This window comes from Hyla sarda, chromosome 13 (genome assembly GCF_029499605.1).
Source record: "Hyla sarda isolate aHylSar1 chromosome 13, aHylSar1.hap1, whole genome shotgun sequence".
Classification (NCBI taxonomy): domain Eukaryota; kingdom Metazoa; phylum Chordata; class Amphibia; order Anura; family Hylidae; genus Hyla; species Hyla sarda.
In genome coordinates, this window is record NC_079201.1 from 3,454,481 (window position 1) to 3,479,538 (window position 25,058).

The 25,058-nt window shown below is 44.0% G+C and overlaps 1 protein-coding gene across 1 annotated transcript in view; it reads left to right on the top strand.

The window, feature by feature from the left end:
* DNAH9 (dynein axonemal heavy chain 9) overlaps nt 1–25,058 on the top strand; it is a 264,791-nt gene that overhangs the window by 152,605 nt on the left and 87,128 nt on the right. The window contains exons 38-41 of the mRNA XM_056549442.1: nt 4,550–4,757; nt 11,848–12,013; nt 20,463–20,565; nt 20,888–21,127. Of these exons, the coding sequence (XP_056405417.1) occupies nt 4,550–4,757; nt 11,848–12,013; nt 20,463–20,565; nt 20,888–21,127 (717 nt within the window). The remainder of the gene's footprint in view (nt 1–4,549; nt 4,758–11,847; nt 12,014–20,462; nt 20,566–20,887; nt 21,128–25,058) is intronic.

The window sequence follows — 25,058 nt, forward strand, 5'->3', positions numbered from 1 at the left end:
TATAGTAGGGCCACATTGCTGTGTATGGCAGCAGGTATAGTAGGGCCACATTGCTGTGTATGGCTGGCAGCGGGTATAGTAGGGCCACATTGCTGTGTATGGCTGGCAGCGGGCATAGTAGGGCCACATTGCTGTGTATGGCAGCGGGCATAGTAGGGCCACATTGCTGTGTATGGCAGCGGGCATAGTAGGGCCACATTGCTGTGTATGGCAGCGGGCATAGTAGGGCCACATTGCTGTGTATGGCTGGCAGTGGGCATAGTAGGGCCACATTGCTGTGTATGGCTGGCAGCAGGTATAGTAGGGCCACATTGCTGTGTATGGCTGGCAGCAGGTATAGTAGGGCCACATTGCTGTGTATGGCTGGCAGCGGGCATAGTAGGGCCACATTGCTGTGTATGGCTGGCAGTGGGCATAGTAGGGCCACATTGCTGTGTATGGCTGGCAGCAGGTATAGTAGGGCCACATTGCTGTGTATGGCTGGCAGCAGGTATAGTAGGGCCACATTGCTGTGTATGGCTGGCAGCGGGCATAGTAGGGCCACATTGCTGTGTATGGCAGCAGGCATAGTAGGGCCACATTGCTGTGTATGGCTGGCAGCGGGCATAGTAGGGCCACATTGCTGTGTATGGCTGGCAGCGGGCATAGTAGGGCCACATTGCTGTGTATGGCAGCGGGCATAGTAGGGCCACATTGCTGTGTATGGCTGGCAGTGGGCATAGTAGGGCCACATTGCTGTGTATGGCAGCGGGCATAGTAGGGCCACATTGCTGTGTATGGCAGCGGGTATAGTAGGGCCACATTGCTGTGTATGGCTGGCAGCGGGCATAGTAGGGCCACATTGCTGTGTATGGCAGCGGGCATAGTAGGGCCACATTGCTGTGTATGGCTGGCAGCAGGTATAGTAGGGCCACATTGCTGTGTATGGCAGCAGGTATAGTAGGGCCACATTGCTGTGTATGGCAGCGGGCATAGTAGGGCCACATTGCTGTGTATGGCTGGCAGCGGGCATAGTAGGGCCACTTTGCTGTGTATGGCAGCGGGCATAGTAGGGCCACATTGCTGTGTATGGCTGGCAGCGGGCATAGTAGGGCCACATTGCTTTGTATGGCTGGCAGCGGGCATAGTAGGGCCACATTGCTGTGTATGGCAGCGGGTATAGTAGGGCCACATTGCTGTGTATGGCTGGCAGCGGGTATAGTAGGGCCACATTGCTGTGTATGGCTGGCAGCAGGTATAGTAGGGCCACATTTCGGTGTATGGCTGGCAGCGGGTATAGAAGGGCCACATTGCCGTGTATGGCAGCGGGCATAGTAGGACCACATTGCTGTGTATGGCTGGCAGCAGGTATAGTAGGGCCACATTGCTGTGTATGGCTGGCAGCGGGCATAGTAGGGCCACATTGCTGTGTATGGCAGCGGGCATAGTAGGGCCACATTGCTGTGTATGGCTGGCAGCGGGCATAGTAGGGCCACTTTGCTGTGTATGGCAGCGGGCATAGTAGGGCCACATTGCTGTGTATGGCTGGCAGCGGGTATAGTAGGGCCACATTGCTGTGTATGGCTGGCAGCGGGTATAGTAGGGCCACATTGCTGTGTATGGCTGGCAGCGAGTATAGTAGGGCCACATTGCTGTGTATGGCTGGCAGCGGGTATAGTAGGGCCACATTGCTGTGTATGGCTGGCAGCGGGCATAGTAGGGCCACATTGCTGTGTATGGCAATGGGCATAGTAGGGCCACATTGCTGTGTATGGCTGGCAGCGGGCATAGTAGGGCCACATTGCTGTGTATGGCTGGCAGCGGGCATAGTAGGGCCACATTGCTGTGTATGGCAGCGGGCATAGTAGGGCCACATTGCTGTGTATGGCTGGCAGCGGGCATAGTAGGGCCACATTGTTGTGTATGGCTAGCAGCGGGTATAGAAGGGCCACATTGCTGTGTATGGCTGGCAGTGGGCATAGTAGGGCCACATTGCTGTGTATGGCTGGCAGCAGGTATAGTAGGGCCACATTGCTGTGTATGGCTGGCAGCAGGTATAGTAGGGCCACATTGCTGTGTATGGCTGGCAGCGGGTATAGTAGGGCCACATTGCTGTGTATGGCTGGCAGCGGGTATAGTAGGGCCACATTGCTGTGTATGGCTGGCAGCGGGTATAGTACGGCCACTTTGCTGTGTATGGCAGCGGGCATAGTAGGGCCACATTGCTGTGTATGGCTGGCAGCGGGCATAGTAGGGCCACTTTGCTGTGTATGGCAGCGGGCATAGTAGGGCCACATTGCTGTGTATGGCTGGCAGCGGGTATAGTAGGGCCACATTGCTGTGTATGGCTGGCAGCGGGTATAGTAGGGCCACATTGCTGTGTATGGCTGGCAGCGGGTATAGTAGGGCCACATTGCTGTGCATGGCTGGCAGCGGGCATAGTAGGACCACATTGCTGTGTATGGCAGCGGGCATAGTAGGGCCACATTGCTGTGTATGGCAGCGGGCATAGTAGGGCCACATTGCTGTGTATGGCTGGCAGCGGGCATAGTATGGCCACATTGCTGTGTATGGCAGCGGGCATAGTAGGGCCACATTGCTGTGTATGGCTGGCAGCGGGTATAGTAGGGCCACATTGCTGTGTATGGCTGGCAGCGGGCATAGTAGGGCCACATTGCTGTGTATGGCTGGCAGCGGGTATAGTAGGGCCACATTGCTGTGTATGGCTGGCAGCGGGTATAGTAGGGCCACATTGCTGTGTATGGCAGCGGGCATAGTAGGGCCACATTGCTGTGTATGGCAGCGGGCATAGTAGGGCCACATTTCTGTGTATGGCAGCAGGTATAGTAGGACCACATTTCTGTGTATGGCAGCGGGCATAGTAGGGCCACATTGCTGTGTATGGCTGGCAGCGGGCATAGTAGGGCCACATTGCTGTGTATGGCAGCGGGCATAGTAGGGCCACATTGCTGTGTATGGCTGGCAGCGGGCATAGTAGGGCCACATTGCTGTGTATGGCTGGCAGCGGGTATAGTAGGACAACATTGCTGTGTATGGCTGGCAGCGGGTATAGAAGGGCCACATTGCTGTGTATGGCTGGCAGCGGGCATAGTAGGGCCACATTGCTGTGTATGGCTGGCAGCGGGTATAGAAGGGCCACATTGCTGTGTATGGCTGGCAGTGGGCATAGTAGGGCCACATTGCTGTGTATGGCTGGCAGCAGGTATAGTAGGGCCACATTGCTGTGTATGGCAGCGGGCATAGTAGGGCCACATTGCTGTGTATGGCAGCGGGCATAGTAGGGCCACATTTCTGTGTATGGCAGCAGGTATAGTAGGGCCACATTTCTGTGTATGGCTGGCAGCGGGAAAAGAAGAGCCACATTGCTGTGTATGGCAGCGGGCATAGTAGGGCCACATTGCTGTGTATGGCAGCGGGCATAGTAGGGCCACATTGCTGTGTATGGCAGCGGGCATAGTAGGGCCACATTGCTGTGTATGGCTGGCAGCGGGCATAGTAGGGCCACATTGCTGTTTATGGCTGGCAGCGGGCATAGTAGGGCCACATTGCTGTGTATGGCTGGCAGCGGGCATAGTAGGGCCACATTGCTGTGTATGGCAGCGGGCATAGTAGGGCCACATTGCTGTGTATGGCTGGCAGCGGGCATAGTAGGGCCACATTGCTGTGTATGGCTGGCAGCGGGCATAGTAGGGCCACATTGCTGTGTATGGCTGGCAGCGGGTATAGTAGGGCCACATTGCTGTGTATGGCAGCGGGCATAGTAGGGCCACATTGCTGTGTATGGCTGGCAGCGGGTATAGTAGGGCCACATTGCTGTGTATGGCTGGCAGCGGGCATAGTAGGGCCACATTGCTGTGTATGGCAGCGGGCATAGTAGGACCACATTGCTGTGTATGGCAGCGGGCATAGTAGGGCCACATTGCTGTGTATGGCAGCGGGCATAGTAGGGCCACATTGCTGTGTATGGCAGCGGGCATAGTAGGGTCACATTGCTGTGTATGGCTGGCAGCAGGTATAGTAGGACCACATTGCTGTGTATGGCAGCGGGCATAGTAGGGCCACATTGCTGTGTATGGCAGCGGGTATAGTAGGGCCACATTGCTGTGTATGGCAGCGGGTATAGTAGGGCCACATTGCTGTGTATGGCTGGCAGCGGGCATAGTAGGACCACATTGCTGTGTATGGCAGCGGGTATAGTAGGGCCACATTGCTGTGTATGGCAGCGGGTATAGTAGGGCCACATTGCTGTGTATGGCTCCTGTATCCCGAGTGTTATCATCCTGTCAATAGAAATGCACAATGAGCGCCCATCCGATGTAACATACTTAGTGCAGTGTCTCCCAACCAGTGTGCCTCCAGCTGTTACAAAACTACAAATCCCAGCAACAGCTTGAGGCACACTGGTTGGGAGACACTGACATTAGTGTTTCAGTTTCTCTCCATTTTCAATATCTCTGCTTGCTGTTTGTAAAAGACTGAAACACTTGTGTGTTCTTCACGTGCCTACAACCAGAAAGCTTCTCTCACTTTTTATCCTCTGATTTTTCAGGCTTGTTTGGTTCACACCACTGAGACAATCCGAGTCCGCTACTTTATGGACAAACTTCTGGAGAACAGGAGGCCGGTGATGCTGGTGGGCAATGCCGGCACTGGGAAGTCAGTACTGGTGGGAGACAAGTTATCATCTCTGGACCCCGACGAGTATCTGATCAAGAATGTTCCCTTCAACTACTACACTACGTCAGCCATGCTGCAAGGTAACATGCGCTCCACGTGATAGGCCTCAGTCAGCAGTAGGTAAACCCCAGGGATATAGAAGATCAAATGTTTAATGGGAGCAATATCTACAATATCCAGCAGATGGCAGTGTTCTATAACACAGTGACCAGTGCACAGGGCAGTAATGATAGATGACAGGTCTGCTGTAAACAGCAGCCGAGCTCTGGGATCTGTCTACCCTTATAGAGGAGGTGGATGGTGCTGAGAGCTCGGTGTCATATATCTAAAGAGAAAAGCGTATATACACCAATCTGTAAAGGACGTACTGTCATGTGCAGTGTTACCTACAACCCCTGTGTCAGCATGATGTACCCCCTGTGTCAGTATGCCATTGTCCAGTACCCCAAGTGTTATCATCCTGTACCCCAAGTGTTATCATCCTGTACCCCAAGTGTTATCATCCTGTACCCCAAGTGTTATCATCCTGTACCCCAAGTGTTATCATCCTGTACCCCGAGTGTTATCATCCTGTATCCCAAGTGTTATCATCCTGTACCCCAAGTGTCATCATCCTGTACCCCAAGTGTTATCCTGTACCCCAAGTGTCATCATCCTGTACCCCAAGTGTTCTCATCCTGTACCCTGAGTGTTATCATCCTGTACCCCAAGTGTTATCATCCTGTACCCCAAGTGTTATCATCCTGTACCCCAAGTGTTATCATCCTGTACCCCAAGTGTTATCATCCTGTACCCCGAGTGTTATCCTGTACCCCGAGTGTTATCATCCTGTATCCCAAGTGTTATCATCCTGTACCCCAAGTGTTATCATCCTGTACCCCAAGTGTCATCATCCTGTCCCCCAAGTGTCATCATCCTGTACCCCAAGTGTTATCATCCTGTACCCCAAGTGTTATCATCCTGTACCCCAAGTGTCATCATCCTGTACCCCGAGTGTTATCATTCTGTAACCCCAAGTGTTATCATCCTGTACCCCAAGTGTTATCATCCTGTACCCCAAGTGTCATCATCCTGTACCCCAAGTGTTCTCATCCTGTACCCCGAGTGTTATCATCCTGTACCCCAAGTTTTATTATCCTGTACCCCAGGTGTTATCATTCTGTACCCCAAGTGTCATCATCCTATACCCCAAGTGTTATCATCCTGTACCCCAAGTGTTATCATCCTGTACCCCAAGTGTTATCATCATGTACCCCAAGTGTCATCATCCTGTACCCCAAGTGTTATCATCCTGTACCCCAAGTGTTATCATCCTGTACCCCGAGTGTTATCATCCTGTACCCCGAGTGTTATTATCCTGTACCCCGAGTGTTATTATCCTGTACCCCAAGTGTCATCATTCTGTACCCCTAGTGTTATCATCCTGCACCCCAAGTGTCATCATTCTGTACCCCAAGTGTTATCATCCTGTACCCCGAGTGTTATCATCCTGTACCCCAAGTGTAATCATCCTGTACCCCAAGTGTTATCATCCTGTACCCCGGGTGTTATCATCCTGTACCCCAAGTGTAATCATCCTGTACCCCAAGTGTTATCATCCTGTACCCCGAGTGTTATTATCCTGTACCCCAAGTGTTATCATCCTGTATCCCAAGTGTTATCATCCTGTACCCAAAGAGTCATTATCCTGTACCCCAAGTGTTATCATCCTGTACCCCAAGTGTTATCATCTTGTACCCCAAGTGTCATCATCCTGTACCCCAAGTGTTATCATCCTGTACCCCGGGTGTTATCATCCTGTACCCCAAGTGTCATCATCCTGTACCCCAAGTGTTATCATCCTGTACCCCGGGTGTTATTATCCTGTACCCCGAGTGTCATCATCCTGTACCCCAAGTGTTATCATCCTGTACCCCAAGTGTTATCATCCTGTACCCCGAGTGTTATCATCCTGTACCCCAAGTGTTATCATCCTGTACCCCGAGTGTTATCATCCTGTACCCCGAGTGTTGTTATCCTGTACCCCGAGTGTTATCATCCTGTACCCCGAGTGTTATCATCCTGTACCCCAAGTGTTATCATCCTGTACCCCAAGTGTTATTATCATCCTGTACCCCAAGTGTTATTATCATCCTGTACCCCGAGTGTTATCATCCTGTACCCCGAGTGTTATCATCCTGTACCCCGAGTGTTATCATCCTGTACCCCGAGTGTTATCATCCTGTACCCCGAGTGTTATCATCCTGTACCCCAAGTGTTATCATCCTGTACCCCAAGTGTTATCATCCTGTACCCCAAGTGTTATCATCCTGTACCCCAAGTGTTATCATCCTGTACCCCAAGTGTTATCATCATCCTGTACCCCAAGTGTTATCATCATCCTGTACCCCAAGTGTTATCATCATCCTGTACCCCAAGTGTGATCATCCTGTACCCCAAGTGTTATCATCCTGTACCCCAAGTGTTATCATCCTGTACCCCAAGTGTCATCATCCTGTACCCCAAGTGTCATCATCCTGTACCCCAAGTGTTCTCATCCTGTACCCCAAGTGTTATTATCCTGTACCCCAAGTGTTATCATCCTGTACCCCAAGTGTTATCATCCTGTACCCCAAGTGTTATCATCCTGTACCCCAAGTGTTATCATCCTGTACCCGAGTGTTATCATCCTGTACCCCAAGTGTTATCATCCTGTACCCTGAGTGTTATCATCCTGTACCCCAAGTGTTATCATCCTGTACCCCAAGTGTTATCATCCTGTACCCCGAGTGTTATCATCCTGTACCCCGAGTGTTATTATCCTGTACCCCAAGTGTTATCATCCTGTACCCCAAGTGTCATCATCCTGTACCCCAAGTGTTATTATCCTATACTCCGAGTGTTATTATCCTGTACCCCAAGTGTCATTATCCTGTACCACAAGTGTTATCATCCTGTACCCCAAGTGTTATCATCCTGTACCCCAAGTGTTATTATCCTTTACCCCAAGTGTCATTATCCTGTACCCCAAGTGTTATTATCCTGTACCCCGAGTGTTATCCTGTACCACAAGTGTTATTATCCTGTACCCCAAGTGTCATCATCCTGTACCCCGAGTGTTATCCTGTACCACAAGTGTTATTATCCTGTACCCCAAGTGTCATTATCCTGTACCCCGAGTGTTATTATCCTGTACCACAAGTGTTATCATCCTGTACCCCAAGTGTTATTATCCTGTACCCCAAGTGTTATCATCCTGTACCCCAAGTGTTATTATCCTGTACCCCATGTGTTAGTGATTTTTTTTTCTGCATACAGCATATTAACAGTATTTTCTGACCTATATGATGAAATGTAAGTCCTGACCTTGCCCTTCTCCTCCCCTCCTTCCTATGTCAGTGACAGCTTGTCTTACGATGCTCCTTCATTCTGTGCTATGTTCCTCATTTACTCTTTGCACAAATGTAGGTTAAGTTCCCAAATGAGGAGCGCGCTGCTTCCTCCGCTCACAGCAGGCCCCAGGTATCTGCTTAGTCTGCACTTTTCTGCCTCATTCTGCACATCTGTAGCTGCTATATTCTTTATAAGCCCCTGGCAGACGTACAAGTCCTTTAATTTACAGCGCGCTCAAGTCACTGTCTAAAAGAACATCACACACTCGAGAGGCAAAAAAAAGCCTGAACTTCACAAAAAATAATAATTACACAACAAACAGTGAAAGCCAACACATAGTTCACTAGACGCTGAATCCCACAAGTCACTGGTCTCCTGTCTTAATTCAGAGGTTTGGAGAAAGGTCAAGTTTACATGTGGACTGTGTTTTTTATCTCATCTCACCGGGTTCTGGAATTATAGTTTACATCGTTCCATTGTTAGTGTGTTAGTTAAGTAATATAATACAGCTCCTGTATACAAGAATATAACTACTATAATACTGCCTCCTATATACAAGAATATAACTACTATAATACTGCTCCTATATACAAGAATATAACTACTATAATACTGCCTCCTATATACAAGAATATAACTACTATAATACTGCTCCTATATACAAGAATATAACTGCTATAATACTGTCTCCTATATACAAGAATATAACTACTATAATACTGCCTCTATATACAAGAATATAACTACTATAATACTGTTCCTATATACAAGAATATAACTACCATAATACTGCTCCTATATACAAGAATATAACTACTATAATACTGCCCCTATATACAAGAATATAACTACTATTATACTGCTCCTATATACAAGAATATAACTACTATAATACTGCTCCTATATACAAGAATATAACTACTATAATACTGCTCATATATACAAGAATATAACTACTATAATACTGCTCCTATATACAAGAATATAACTACTATAATACTGCCCCTATATACAAGAATATAACTACTATAATACTGCTCCTGTATACAAGAATATAACTACTATAATACTGCTCCTATATACAAGAATATAACTACTATAATACTGCTCCTGTATACAAGAATATAACTACTATAATACTGCTCCTATATACAAGAATATAACTACTATAATACTGCTCCTATATACAAGAATATAACTACTATAATACTGCTCCTATATACAAGAATATAACTACTATAATACTGCCCCTATATACAAGAATATAACTACTATAATACTGCTCCTCTATACAAGAATATAACTACTATAATACTGCTCCTATATACAAGAATATAACTACTATAATACTGCTCCTATATTAGGGGTGTGAATCGCCAAGAATTTGGCGATTCGATTCGAATCGCGATACCAGTGTGGCGATTCGATATATCGCGATATATCGCGATACCGTCTAGGTGACGATACATCGCGATATATCGCCCACCTGGGAGCATTCATAGATCCCAATAGACGCCGCTGTCAGCTTTGACAGCGGCGATCTAGTACTCCGGTGCTCACTTTTCTCATGTTATCCCGTCCGGGCTGCAAAATAAAATAAAACGCACTTTATCTTACCTGCCAACGAGCCCGCGGAGCTCCGGTACAGTCCGGTACAGGTGTTCGGTCCCCGGGCTGTATTCTTCTTACTTCCTGTTAGTCCGGCACGTCACATGGAGCTTCAGCCTATCACCAGCCGCAGCGATGTCCCGCCTCCGCTGGTGATAGGCTGAAGCTCCATGTGACGTGCCGGACTAACAGGAAGTAAGAAGAATACAGCCCGGGGACCGAACACCTGTACCGGACTGTACCGGAGCTCCGCGGGCTCGTTGGCAGGTAAGAAAAGTGCGTTTTATTAAAAATTCCACATCCCTAAAAGAATCGATTCAAAAATATTTTGAATCGATTCTGTATCGGCAAATGAAAAATCGCGATTATCGCGAGAATCGATTTTTTCTTACATCCCTATCCTATATACAAGAATATAACTACTATAATACTGCCCCTATATACAAGAATATAACTACTATAATACTGCTCCTATATATAAGAATATAACTACTATAATACTGCTCCTATATACAAGAATATAACTACTATAATACTGCCCCTATATACAAGAATATAACTACTATAATACTGCTCCTATATACAAGAATATAACTAATATAATACTGCTCCTATATACAAGAATATAACTACTATAATACTGCTCCTATATACAAGACTATAACTACTATAATACTGCTCCTATATACAAGAATATAACTACTATAATACTGCTCCTATATACAAGAATATAACTACTATAATACTGCTCCTATATACAAGAATATAACTACTATAATACTGCTCCTATATACAAGAATATAACTACTATAATACTGCTCCTATATACAAGACTATAACTACTATAATACTGCTCCTATATACAAGAATATAACTACTATAATACTGCTCCTATATACAAGAATATAACTACTATAATACTGCTCCTATATACAAGAATATAACTACTATAATACTGCTCCTATATACAAGAATATAACTACTATAATACTTCCCCCTATATACAAGAATATAACTACTATAATACTGCTCCTATATACAAGAATATAACTACTATAATACTGCCTCATATATACAAGAATATAACTACTATAATACTGCCTCCTATACACAAGAATATAATTATTATAATACTGCCTCCTATATACAAGAATATAACTACTATAATACTGCCCCTATATACAAGAATATAACTACTATAATACCGCTCCTATATACAAGAATATAGCTACTATAATACTGCCCCTATATACAAGAATATAACTACTATAATACTGCCCCTATATACAAGAATATAACTACTATAATACCGCTCCTATATACAAGAATATAAATACTATAATACTTCCCATATATACAAGAATATAATTACTATAATACTGCTCCTATATACAAGAATATATCTACTATAATACTGCCTCCTATATACAAGAATATAACTACTATAATACTGCTCCCATATACAAGAATATAACTACTATAATACTGCTCTACAAGAATATAACTAGTATAATACTGCTCCTATATACAAGAATATAACTACTATAATACTGCTCCTATATACAAGAATATAACTACTATAATACTGCCTCCTATATACAAGAATATAACTACTATAATACTGCTCCTATATACAAGAATATAACTACTATAATACTGCCCCTATATACAAGAATATAACTACTATAATACTGCTCCTATATACAAGAATATAACTACTATAATACTGCTCCTATATACAAGAATATAACTACTATAATACTGCTCCTATATATAAGAATATAACTACTATAATACTGCTCCTATATACAAGAATATAACTACTATAATACTGCTCCTATATACAAGAATATAACTACTATAATATTGCTCCTATATACAAGAATATAACTACTATAATACTGCCTCCTATACACAAGAATATAATTACTATAATACTGCCTCCTATATACAAGAATATAACTACCATAATACTGCCCCTATATACAAGAATATAACTACTATAATACTGCCCCTATATACAAGAATATAACTACTATAATACTGCTCCTATATACAAGAATATATCTACTATAATACTGCCCCTATATACAAGAATATAACTACTATAATACTGCTCCATCCATGCTCTAGACCGGTCCTTGATCAAGTACAGACTCAATCTTACAATGTATCCCTCTCTGCCTGCAGCCATTCTAGAGAAACCATTAGAGAAGAAATCTGGTAGGAACTACGGTCCCCCAGGAACCAAGAAGCTCATCTACTTCATTGATGACATGAACATGCCGGAGGTGGACACCTATGGGACCGTGCAGCCGCACACATTGATCCGGCAACACATGGACTATGGTCACTGGTGAGGAGCTATTTTGTGATGATGGGAATTTTTGTGAGTTCTATAGATAGACAGCGAAGTGATTCTTCCCACAGCACACATTGGGGGGTATTTATCAATTTTGCTCATTGAAAGTTTATTTTTACACTTTTTTCTTTTTCACTTTGGTTTTCGTGGACATGCACCAAATTTATCATTTGGTGCAAGTTGTTAGTAATTTTGGCTCAAATGTTGAAATCAGCTGTTCACAGCCTTTTACACAGAACTTACCACCACAGAGGACGCGTATTTTACCCTGTAGAGCAGCCATTTACTTTAGTGCTTAAAGTGGTTATCCAGGAAAAAACTTTTTTTATATATATCGACTGGCTCCAGAAAGTTAAACAGATTTGTAAATTATTTCTCTTAAAAAATCTTAATCCTTTCAGTATTTCTGAGCTTCAAAAGTTAAGGTTGTTCTTTTCTGTCTAAATCCTCTCTGATGACACCTGTCTCTGGAACCGCCCAGTTTAGAAGAGATTTATTATGGGGATTTGCTTCTAAACTGGGCGTTTCCCGAGACACGTGTCATCAGAGAGGACTTAGACAGAAAAGAACAACCTTAACCCCTTAAGGACCGGGGTTTTTTCCGTTTTTGCATCTTCGTTTTTTGCTCCTTGCCTTTAAAAAATCATAACTCTTTCAATTTTGCACCTAAAAATCCATATGATGGCTTATTTTTTGCGCCACCAATTCTACTTTGTAATGACGTTAGTCATTTTGCCCAAAAATCTACGGTGAAACAGAAAAAAACATCCTTGTGCGACTAAATTGAAAAAAAACGCAGTTATGTAACTTTTGGGGGCTGCCGTTTCTACGTAGTACATTTTTCGGTAAAAATGACACCTTATCTTTATTCTGTAGGTCCATATGATTATAATGATCCCCTACTTATATAGGTGATTTTGTCGCACTTCTGGAAAAAATCATAACTACATGCAGGAAAATGTATACGTTTAAAATTGTCATCTTCTGACCCCTATAACTTTTTTATTTTTCCGTATATGGGGCGGTATGAGGGCTCATTTTTTGCGCCGTGATCTGAAGTTTTTAACGGTACCATTTTTGCATTGATAGGACTTATTGATCGCTTTTTATTCATTTTTAAATAATATAAAAAGTGACCAAAAATGCACTATTTTGGACTTTGGAATTTTTTTGCGCGCACGCCATTGACCGAGCGGTTTAATTAATGAAATATTTTTATCATTCGAACATTTCGGCACGCGGTGAACCCACATATGTTTATTTTTATTTACACTGTGGTTTTTTTTTTATGGTAAAAGGGGGGTGCTTCAAACTTTTAATAGGGGAGGGGTTAAATGATATTCATTCACTTTTTTTTTTTTCACTTTTTTTTGCAGCATTATAGCTCCCATAGGGACCTATAACACTACACACACTGATCATTGTTATCCAATAGGGACCTATAACACTGCACACACTGATCTCTTATACTTATCATTATTATCCCATAGGGACCTATAACACTGCACACACTGATCTCTTATACTGATCATTGTTATCCCATAGAGACCTATAACACTGCACACACTGATCTCTTATACTGATCATTGTTATCCCATAGGGACCTATAACACTGCACACACTGATCTCATATACTGATCATTATTATCCCATAGGGACCTATAACACTGCACACACTGATCTCTTATACTGATCATTGTTATCCCATAGAGACCTATAACACTGCACACACTGATCTCTTATACTGATCATTGTTATCCCATAGGGACCTATAACACTGCACACACTGATCTCTTATACTGATCATTGTTATCCCATAGGGACCTATAACACTGCACACACTGATCTTCATCATTGATCACTGGTTTCTCATAGGAAACCAGTGATCGATGATTCTGCCGCATGACTGCTCATGCCTGGATCTCAGGCACTGAGCAGTCATTCGGCGATCGGACAGCGAGGAGGCAGGTAGGGACCCTCCCGCTGTCCTGTAAGCTGTTCGGGATGCCGCAATTTCGCCGCAGCTATCCCGAACAGCCCACTGAGTTAACCGGCAGCTTTCACTTTCAGTTTTAGCCACGCGGCTCAGCTCTGATCGCGTGGCTAAAGGGTTAATAGCGCGCGGCGCTGCAATCGGCGCTGCGCGCTATTAGCGGCGGGTCCCGGCTTCACTATGACGCCGGGACCGCCATGATATGATGCGGGGTTAACGTGTAACCCCGCGTTATATCAGGGGAGCAGGACCAAGGACGTACCAGTACGTCCTTGGTCCTTAAGGGGTTAAAGGGGTACTCCGGTGAAAACCTTTTTTCTTTTAAATCAACTGGTGGCAGAAAGTTAAACATATTTGTAAATTACTTCTATTAAAAAATCTTAATCCTTCCAGTACTTATTAGCTGCTGAATGCTACAGAGGAAATTCCTTTCTTTTTGGAACACTGATGACATCACGAGCACAGTGCTCTCTGCTGACATCTCTGTGCATTTTAGTAACCATGCAAAGCAGATGTATGCTAAGGGCAGCATGGTGGCTCAGTGGTTAGCACTGCTGTCTTGTAGTGCTGGGGACTTGGGTTCAAATCCCACTAAGGACAACAACAAATAAAGCGTTATTATTATTATTATAACGTCAGCAGAGAGAATTGTGCTCGTGATGTCATCAGAGAGCATTCCAAAAAGAAAATAATTTCCTTTGTAGTAACCCTAAAGGCTCAAAATTGCGCCAGATTGATTGGCGCAAATGATGAATTACTGACTAAACTTAAAATCACACACAGGACCGTGTGATTTTGAGAAAGTTGTAAAAAATGACAGGGGAGAAGATGCGGCAAACTTTGGCCCATATAAAATACATTACCACTATAAAATTCCTAACCAAACACAAATCCTCTATATGAAAAGTCGCACACTTTCGATGCAGAAAATGACTGCGCCAAACCATTGAGACAAAAATAGACGGAAAAGAAAACTCCAAACCTGTGCTGGTCCTTCTCCTCTCTGATGGTTAGACTGCATTAGTGTAGGCAATGCCATTGTCATAGCAGTGGTCTTCAACCTGCGCACCTCCAGATGTTGCAAAACTACAACTCTATATAACCAAAAAACAGAGAGACCCACGATACTAACAATATTTCGTAAAGGTATAACAATCTTTATTAGACAGAATAAGACGTACAAGATAGGAAACAGCAATACAGTAACATAAGCAAAATAAAAACCAAAAAATGGAAGAGAGGAACGCCTAAGAAAACTACCTGTCATACATCCACAAGCCAGGAACACCAAGCACCGACACCCCAACGCCCCCTGACGAAGCCCATACGCGAAACGTGCATTGGGGTGTCGGTGCTTGGTGTTCCTGGCTTGTGGGTGTATGACAGGTAGTTTTCTTAGGCGTTCCTCTCTTCCATTTTTTGGTTTTTATTTTGCTTATGTTACTGTATTGCTGTTTCCTATCTTGTACGTCTTATTCTGTCTAATAAAGATTGTTATACCTTTACAAAATATTGTTCGTATCATGGGTCTCTCTGTTTTTTGGTTATATATTGGTATCCCTGAGACCTACATACGGCGCTTAAATGTTTGCCGTGCATTAGTTTGGCTAACCAAAACTACAACTCCCAGCATGCCTGGACAGCCAACGGCTGTCCGGGCATGCTGGGTGTTGTAGTTTTGCAACATCTGGAGGTCCGCAGTTTGGAGACCACTGGTCTACAGTGACACATTGGGTGTGATTTATGTAAACCTGTCCAGAGGAAAAGTTTACCAGTTGCCCATAGCAACCAATCAGATTGCTTCTTTCATTTTTTTAAAAGTTCTCTGAAAAGAGAAGCGATCTGATTGGTTGCCATGGGCAACTTAGCAATGTTTCCTCTGCACAGGTTTTGGTAAATCTCCCCCATTGTAATAAACCCCTAAAAACATTGTTATGAACCAAGGTAGTTTGTTACAATGTATCAGTGCAGGTTATAAATGAATCACTCTGTGGTCATATGATGAACAGTATCACAACATGAAGTATTATGTTATACATGGCGACTTAGACCACAGCGTGCTGATAAATGTAACATGGCCAAAGACCAGATTGTCGCTCTGCCTGCACCGCAGATGTGGTCACCCTCCAGCAGATAAGTTACCGCACCCCGTCACTAATTCATTCAGGACTTCCAGTTGTTGCGGATCAGCTACAGCGGTCCCTCAAGTTACAATATTAATTGGTTCTGGGACGACCATTGTATGTTGAAACCATCGTATGTTGAGACCAGAACTCTATGGAATATGCACCTATAATTGTCAACACAAAAATGACTACCATAAATAGCAAAAATAGATAAACTTTTTTAAAGGGGTAGTCCAGTCGTGAAAAACGTATCCCCTATCCTAAGGATAGGGGATAAGTTTGAGATCGCGGGGGGTCCGACCGCTGGGGCCCCCTGCGATCTCTCTGTACAGGGCCCCGGCTCTCCGGCCATATAGCGGGTGTCGACCCCCGCACGAAGCGGCGGCCGACACGTCCCCTCAATACATCTCTATGGCAGAGCCGGAGATTGCCGAAGGCAGCGCTTCGCTCTGCCATAGAGTTGTATTGAGGGGGGCGTGTCGGCCGCCGCTTCGTGCGGAGGTCGACACGCCCCCTTCCCACGGGCTGTCGGGGCTCCGTACAGGAAATTGGAGGGGGCCCCAGCGGTCGGACCCCCGCGATCTGCAACTTATCCCCTATCCTTAAGATAGGGGATACGTTTTTCACCACTGAGTCACCACTGGACTACTCCTTTCATAGAAAAAATAGAGAAAAAATATTATAACAAGTGGGGAAAACCCTCGATACGACGTTTGTTGAGGGTGCACGGGGCCCCCGGATGGCCATTGGAAGTCACAGGTAATGTATTGATCTGATGTATGACATTGATCTGATGTATGGACATTTATCAACGGGTTTAGTCAGGTTTTCTTTACTATAATTGTCGCAACTGCGACTATGCGATTTTTTGTGCAACATTATGACTGGAAAGCGAGAAAAGCAAGTTTTCCAAAAATTAACTACGTAGTAATAATTTTAAAATGGACTACGGGTAGTCGGGTATTTATTAACTGTGACAGTCGCAACTGCGCAAAAAAAAAGGGTTAAAAATTGACTAAATTTACTCCAGCTCAAACATGGAGCAGAAAAAGCTACAACTAAAGTAAAAAAGGAAAAATTGCTTACGTGAAAGAAAATGATCAACAGGCTGAAAGCAGATGATAAATAAGTCGCACATAAGCAAAAAAAAAAGTAAGGAAAAAATTACTAAAATAAAGATACATAAGGAAACATTGATAAATGTCCCTCGTAGGGTCTATTGTTGACATTACAGTGTTGTATGGAGGAGGTATTCTTGGTATTTGGCATACTCCACTATTATGTTTGATGTGACCAGGGATCCCATGCAAGTTTTGGGGTATATGTATTTTATGGGTTAAGGGTTGTCTGTCCTGTTGTTATAATATTTTTTCTTTATTTTTTCTATTAATAAAGTTTATCTATTTTTGCTATTTATGGTAGTCATTTTTGTGGTGACAATTATAGGTGCATATACTGTGAGTTGTTTTGTCACTTAGTATATGATTTGTAGGAGATTATTTTCCTGGGAGGATTGTAGGTGTTATATTACATAACTCTATGGAAACCTGGTAATTGGTTCTGAAGCCAAAATGTCATCCAAAAATAGGAAAAAGTGAGAATTAAAGAAAAATAACTAATATAGATAAAGCAAATCCTTACATATAAAAGTAAGAAAGATCTGCTGGAGCTGTAATCACTGTCTATGTCAGTGTTTCCAAACTAGGGTGCCTCCAGCTGTTGCAAAACTACAACTCCCAGCATGCCCGGACAGCCAAAGGCACCCTGCTTGGGAAACTCTGGTCTATGTAGAGGACAGGAGCTTCTTCAGGGTCCTGTACAGTACACAGTGTCCTAAAAAAAGGAAAATAGAGCCGCCCCCACCTGGTGTCCAAAGGAGCAGCTAACCCTGGAACAGGTAAAGTATACAGAACATTTAGTACCTCCCTGTTCTATAGGGGGCACTACCATACACCAGTCAGTGCATGCACTTCAGTAATACAGGTAAAGAGTACAGAACATGTAATACCTCCCTGTACTGTAGGGGGCGCTACCAGACACCAGTCAGTGCATGCACTTCAGTAATACAGGTATAGTACAGAACATGTTATACCTCCCTGTACTGTAGGAGGCGCTACCAGACACCAGTCAGTGCATGCACTTCAGTAATACAGGTAAAGAGTACAGAACATGTAATACCTCCCTATACTGTAGGGGGCGCTACCAGACACCAGTCAGTGCATACACTTCAGTAATACAGGTAAAGAGTACAGAACATTTAATACCTCGTTGTACTGTAGGGGGCGCTACCAGACACCAGTCAGTGCATACACTTCAGTAATACAGGTAAAGAGTACAGAACATTTAATACTTCCCTGTACTGTAGGGGGCGCTACCAGACACCAGTCAGTGCATACACTTCAGTAATACAGGTAAAGAGTACAGAACATTTAATACTTCCTTGTACTGTAGGGGGCGCTACCAGACACCAGTCAGTGCATGCACTTCAGTAATACAGGTAAAGAGTACAGAACATGTAATACCTCCCTATACTGTAGGGGGCGCTACCAGACACCAGTCAGTGCATACACTTCAGTAATACAGGTAAAGAGTACAGAACATTTAATACTTCCCTGTACTGTAGGGGGCGCTACCAGACACCAGTCAGTGCATACACTTCAGTAATACAGGTAAAGAGTACAGAACATGTAATACCTCCCTGTACTGTAGGGGGCGTTAGCAGACACCAGTCAGTACATACACTTCAGTAATACAGGTAAAGAGTACAGAACATGTAATACCTCCCTGTACTGTAGGGGGCGCTACCAGACACTGCATACACTTCAGTAATACAGGTAAAGAGTACAGAACATGTAATACCTCCCTGTACTGTAGGGAGCGCTACCAGACACCAGTCAGTGCATACACTTCAGTAATACAGGTAAAGAGTACAGAACATGTAATACCTCCCTGTACTGTAGGGGGCACTACCAGACACCAGTCAGTGCATACACTTCAGTAATACAGGTAAAGAGTACAGAACATTTAATACCTCCCTGTACTGTAGGGGGCGCTACCAGACACCAGTCAGTGCATACACTTCAGCAATACAGGTAAAGAGTACTGAACATGTAATACCTCCCTGTACTGTAGGGAGCGCTACCAGACACCAGTCAGTGCATACACTTCAGTAATACAAGTAAAGAGAACAGAACATGTAATACCTCCCTGTACTGTAGGGGAGCACTACCAGACACCAGTCAGTGCATACACTTCAGTAATACAGGTAAAGAGTACAGAACATTTAATACCTCCCTGTACTGTAGGGGGCGCTACCAGATACCAGTCAGTGCATACACTTCAGTAATACAGGTAAAGAGTACTGAACATGTAATACCTCCCTGTACTGTAGGGGGCTCTACCAGACACCAGTCAGTGCATACACTTCAGTAATACAGGTAAAGAGTACAGAACATGTAATACCTCCCTGTACTGTAGGGGGCGCTACCAGACACCAGTCACTGCATACACTTCAGTAATACAGGTAAAGAGTACAGAACATATAATACCTCCCTGTACTGTAGGGGGCACTACCAGACACCAGTCAGTGCATACACTTCAGTAATACAGGTAAAGAGTACTGAACATGTAATACCTCCCTGTACTGTAGGGGACGCTACCAGACACCAGTCAGTGCATGCACTTCAGTAATACGGGTAAAGTGTACAGAACATTTAGTACCTCCCTGTACTGTAGGGGGCGCTACCAGACACCAGTCAGTGCATACACTTCAGTAATACAGGTAAAGAGTACTGAACATGTAATACCTCCCTGTACTGTAGGGGGCACTACCAGACACCAGTCAGTGCATACACTTCAGTAATACAGGTAAAGAGTACTGAACATGTAATACCTCCCTGTACTGTAGGGGACGCTACCAGACACCAGTCAGTGCATGCACTTCAGTAATACGGGTAAAGTGTACAGAACATTTAGTACCTCCCTGTACTGTAGGGGGCGCTACCAGACACCAGTCACTGCATGCACTTCAGTAATACAGGGGTTTTACTAGTGAAATGTCCATTCTGATTGGTCGGTTCTTCCAGCCATTGACACGTTTCGCAGATTCCATAGCATTGTATGTTGAGTCTGGTTTCAAGTTACAATGGTCCAGAAAAGACCATTGTATGTTGAAACTATTGTATGTTGAGGCCATTGTAAGTTGAGGGATCACTGTACTTTTATTAGCTGCGATGCAGACGCTGTGGTCTCTGTCTTTACCACCTGTGTCACAACCAGAGCTGCCATGTTAGACCCAGCTGAAACCATTTCACTTTCATTGAAGGTACGACCGGAACAAGCTGACCATGAAAGAGATAATGAACGTCCAATATGTGTCCTGTATGAACCCCACTGCCGGCAGCTTCACCATCAACCCCCGGCTACAGGTCAGATACTACACAGTGATTCGGCACAGTTTGGGGGGGCTCTTAAAGGGTACCTTTCATCAAAAAAAACTTTATAGATTAATGTATGCAGAATAACTTTCCAATTGCATGTGATTAAAAAATATCCTTATTTCTATTTATTTTCCCACACATATGGCAGGCTTAGATACATGGCTCAGCAAACAGAAAGAAATGATAGGCTTAGATACAGACTTTTATCACTGCAAAATAATATATATGTATATATATATATATATATATATATATATATATATATATATGTGTGTATGTATAATATATTAATTCCTTTTTTTCCCTGCAGAGACATTTCAGTGTATTTGCTCTGTCCTTCCCCGGTACGGACGCTCTCTCCACCATCTATAACACCATCCTCATCCAGCATCTTAAGGTGGGAAATTTCCCTGCTGCTCTGCAGAAGACGACCCTGCAGCTGATCAACCTGGCCCTGTCCCTTCACCAAAAAGTGACCTCCACTTTCCTGCCCACGGCCATCAAGTTTCACTACATCTTCAACCTGCGGGACCTGTCCAACATCTTCCAGGTGAGTCTTCTGTCCTTGAGCCATTCAGTGATGCCAGCAATGCTTCTCATCTGAGCGTCTGCATGTAAACTCCAAAACCTGCTATTAATTCTCTGGGATGACCTCTATGAGCTCTGTCCTGTTATTTACATCTCTGCTTGCTGTTCGTGAAAGGCAACATCATTATGTACTAACAAATGTTAAGAAGCTCTCTTGGCTTTGTACTTGTTAAGCTGCCCATACACATTAAACTAATGTCGAAAATGTTGGTTTAGTTGGGACCGACCAACCATCACGTGTATGGTGGCTTCCTGATATGTTGGATTTCAACATACCCAATCCTTGTGTTCTCTGGGTTATAAGCTGCCAGAGGAGTCTGGTAGTGGCTTTATCCCCATTCAACATATATACACCGGGCTAAGAATGCAGGTGTTTGTAAGGATCAGGAGAAATGGTTGCTGAGATGAGCATGCATGTCCGTCTGCTCATAGGGGTTAGATGAGAGCGTACAGTCAAGCATGCATGTGAATGTGGGCATACAACAGATAGTTTATGTTGGAAGGAAAAACCCTCAGCCAAGCCTGTATGTGCATGTGGGGATAGGGAGAGGGAGTTGTTTTGCTGAGCTGAGCGTGCATGTGTGTGTGTGTATATAGGGATCAGGATAAATAGCTGTCAGCTGAGCATGCATATGTATGTGGGGATCAGGATAAATAGCTGTGAGCTGAGCATCCATATGTATGTATGGATCAGGATAAATAGCTGTCAGCTGAGCATGCATATATATGTGGGGATCAGGATATATAGCTGTCAGCTGAGCATGCATATATATGTGGGAATCAGGATATATAGCTGTCAGCTGAGCATGCATATGTATGTGGGGATCAGGATAAATAGCTGTCAGCTGAGCATGCATATGTATGTGGGGATCAGGATAAATATCTGTCAGCTGAGCATGCATATGTATGTGGGGATCAGGATAAATAGCTGTGAGCTGAGCATCCATATGTATGTATGGATCAGGATAAATAGCTGTCAGCTGAGCATGCATATATATGTGGGGATCAGGATATATAGCTGTCAGCTGAGCATGCATATATATGTGGGGATCAGGATATATAGCTGTCAGCTGAGCATGCATATGTATGTGGGGATCAGGATACATAGCTGTCAGCTGAGCATGCATATATATGTGGGGATCAGGATATATAGCTGTCAGCTGAGCATGCACATATATATGTGGGGATCAGGATAAATAGCTGTCAGCTGAACATGCATATATATGTGGGGATCAGGATATATAGCTGTCAGCTGAGCATGCATATATATGTGGGGATCAGGATATATAGCTGTCAGCTGAGCATGCATATGTATGTGGGGATCAGGATAAATAGCTGTCAGCTGAGCATGCATATGTATGTGGGGATCAGGATAAATATCTGTCAGCTGAGCATGCACATATATGTGGGGATCAGTATAAATAGTTGTCAGCTGAGCATGCATATGTATGTGGGGATCAGGATAAATAGCTGTCAGCTGAGCATGCATATGTATGTGGGGATCAGGATAAATAGCTGTCAGCTGAGCATGCACATATATATGTGGGGATCAGGATAAATAGCTGTCAGCTGAGCATGCATATGTATGTGGGGATCAGGATAAATAGCTGTCAGCTGAGCATGCATATATATGTGGGGATCAGGATAAATAGCTGTCAGCTGAGCATGCATATATATGTGGGGATCAGGATAAATAGCTGGCAGCTGAGCATCCATATGTATGTGGGGATCAGGATGAATAGCTGTCAGCTGAGCATGCATATATATGTGGGGATCAGGATAAATAGCTGTCAGCTGAGCATGCATATATATGTGGGGATCAGGATAAATAGCTGTCAGCTGAGCATGCATATGTATGTGGGGATCAGGATAAATAGTTGTCAGCTGAGCATGCATATGTATGTGGGGATCAGGATAAATAGTTGTCAGCTGAGCATACATATATATGTGGGGATCAGGATAAATAGCTGTCAGCTGAGCATGCATATATATGTGGGGATCAGGATAAATAGCTGGCAGCTGAGCATCCATATGTATGTGGGGATCAGGATAAATAGCTGTCAGCTGAGCATGCATATATATGTGGGGATCAGGATAAATAGCTGTCAGCTGAGCATGCATATATATGTGGGGATCAGGATAAATAGCTGGCAGCTGAGCATCCATATGTATGTGGGGATCAGGATAAATAGCTGTCAGCTGAGCATGCATATATATGTGGGGATCAAGATAAATAGCTGTCAGCTGAGCATGCATATATATGTGGGGATCAGGATAAATAGCTGTCAGCTGAGCATGCATATGTATGTGGGGATCAGGATAAATAGTTGTCAGCTGAGCATGCATATGTATGTGGGGATCAGGATAAATAGTTGTCAGCTGAGCATGCATATATATGTGGGGATCAGGATAAATAGCTGTCAGCTGAGCATGCATATATATGTGGGGATCAGGATATATAGCTGTCAGCTGAGCATGCATATATATGTGGGGATCAGGATAAATAGCTGTCAGCTGAGCATGCATATGTATGTGGGGATCAGGATAAATAGCTGTCAGCTGAGCATGCATATATATGTGGGGATCAGGATAAATAGCTGTCAGCTGAGCATGCATATATATGTGGGGATCAGGATAAATAGCTGTCAGCTGAGCATACATATATATGTGGGGATCAGGATAAATAGCTGTCAGCTGAGCATGCATATATATGTGGGGATCAGGATATATAGCTGTCAGCTGAGCATGCATATATATGTGGGGATCAGGATAAATAGCTGTCAGCTGAGCATGCATATATATGTGGGGATCAGGATATATAGCTGTCAGCTGAGCATGCATATATATGTGGGGATCAGGATAAATAGCTGTCAGCTGAGCATCCATATGTATGTGGGGATCAGGATGAATAGCTGTCAGCTGAGCATGCATATGTATGTGGGGATCAGGATAAATAGCTGTCAGCTGAGCATGCATATATATGTGGGGATCAGGATAAATAGCTGTCAGCTGAGCATGCATATATATGTGGGGATCAGGATAAATAGCTGTCAGCTGAGCATGCATATATATGTGGGGATCAGGATATATAGCTGTCAGCTGAGCATGCATATATATGTGGGGATCAGGATAAATAGCTGTCAGCTGAGCATGCATATATATGTGGGGATCAGGATAAATAGCTGTCAGCTGAGCATGCATATGTATGTGGGGATCAGGATATATAGCTGTCAGCTGAGCATGCATATATATGTGGGGATCCGGACACATATGGGGAGATTTATCCAAATCAGGGCAGAAGAAAATGTGACTGTTGCCCAAAGTAACCAATCAGATCGGTTCTTTTATTTTTTAGAGGCCATTTTAAAATTAAAAGATGCCAACTATTGGATCGCCTCAGTAGCTGTCAGCTGAGCATTCATGGGGATCAGGGGGATAGTTGTAAGTTGAGCATTGCTAGGATTTTCTGACAGCAAGCAGAGATCTTGAAAATAAATATAAATAGATTTTTTTCATTATACATATGTTATTATAAAAGCCCTTGAGGCCGTCGTCCTGTTGTCAGGCTCTGGTTATATGTCGCGCGGTCTCTGAGTCACATGATATTTTCACACCAGCTTCTCGTAAGCGTTTTGTGACACATCATGCATATTCAGATCCGGCATAGCCAGGATGGTCGCGTCTTCCCCTTCATCAGTAACGCTAATTGAGCCTCTGATTTTCGCCCGTGTGGTAATGAGACAATTAGCATAGACCTATTTGTAATGGAGGGAACTGTCAACCTGTTTTGACAAGGCGAATCGCGTTGGGCCTTCCCGTCATTGCTGAACCACCACAAAAAGTATTAATCCTGCAAGAGGCCATCATGAGACAACTGATCGCAGATGGGGAAC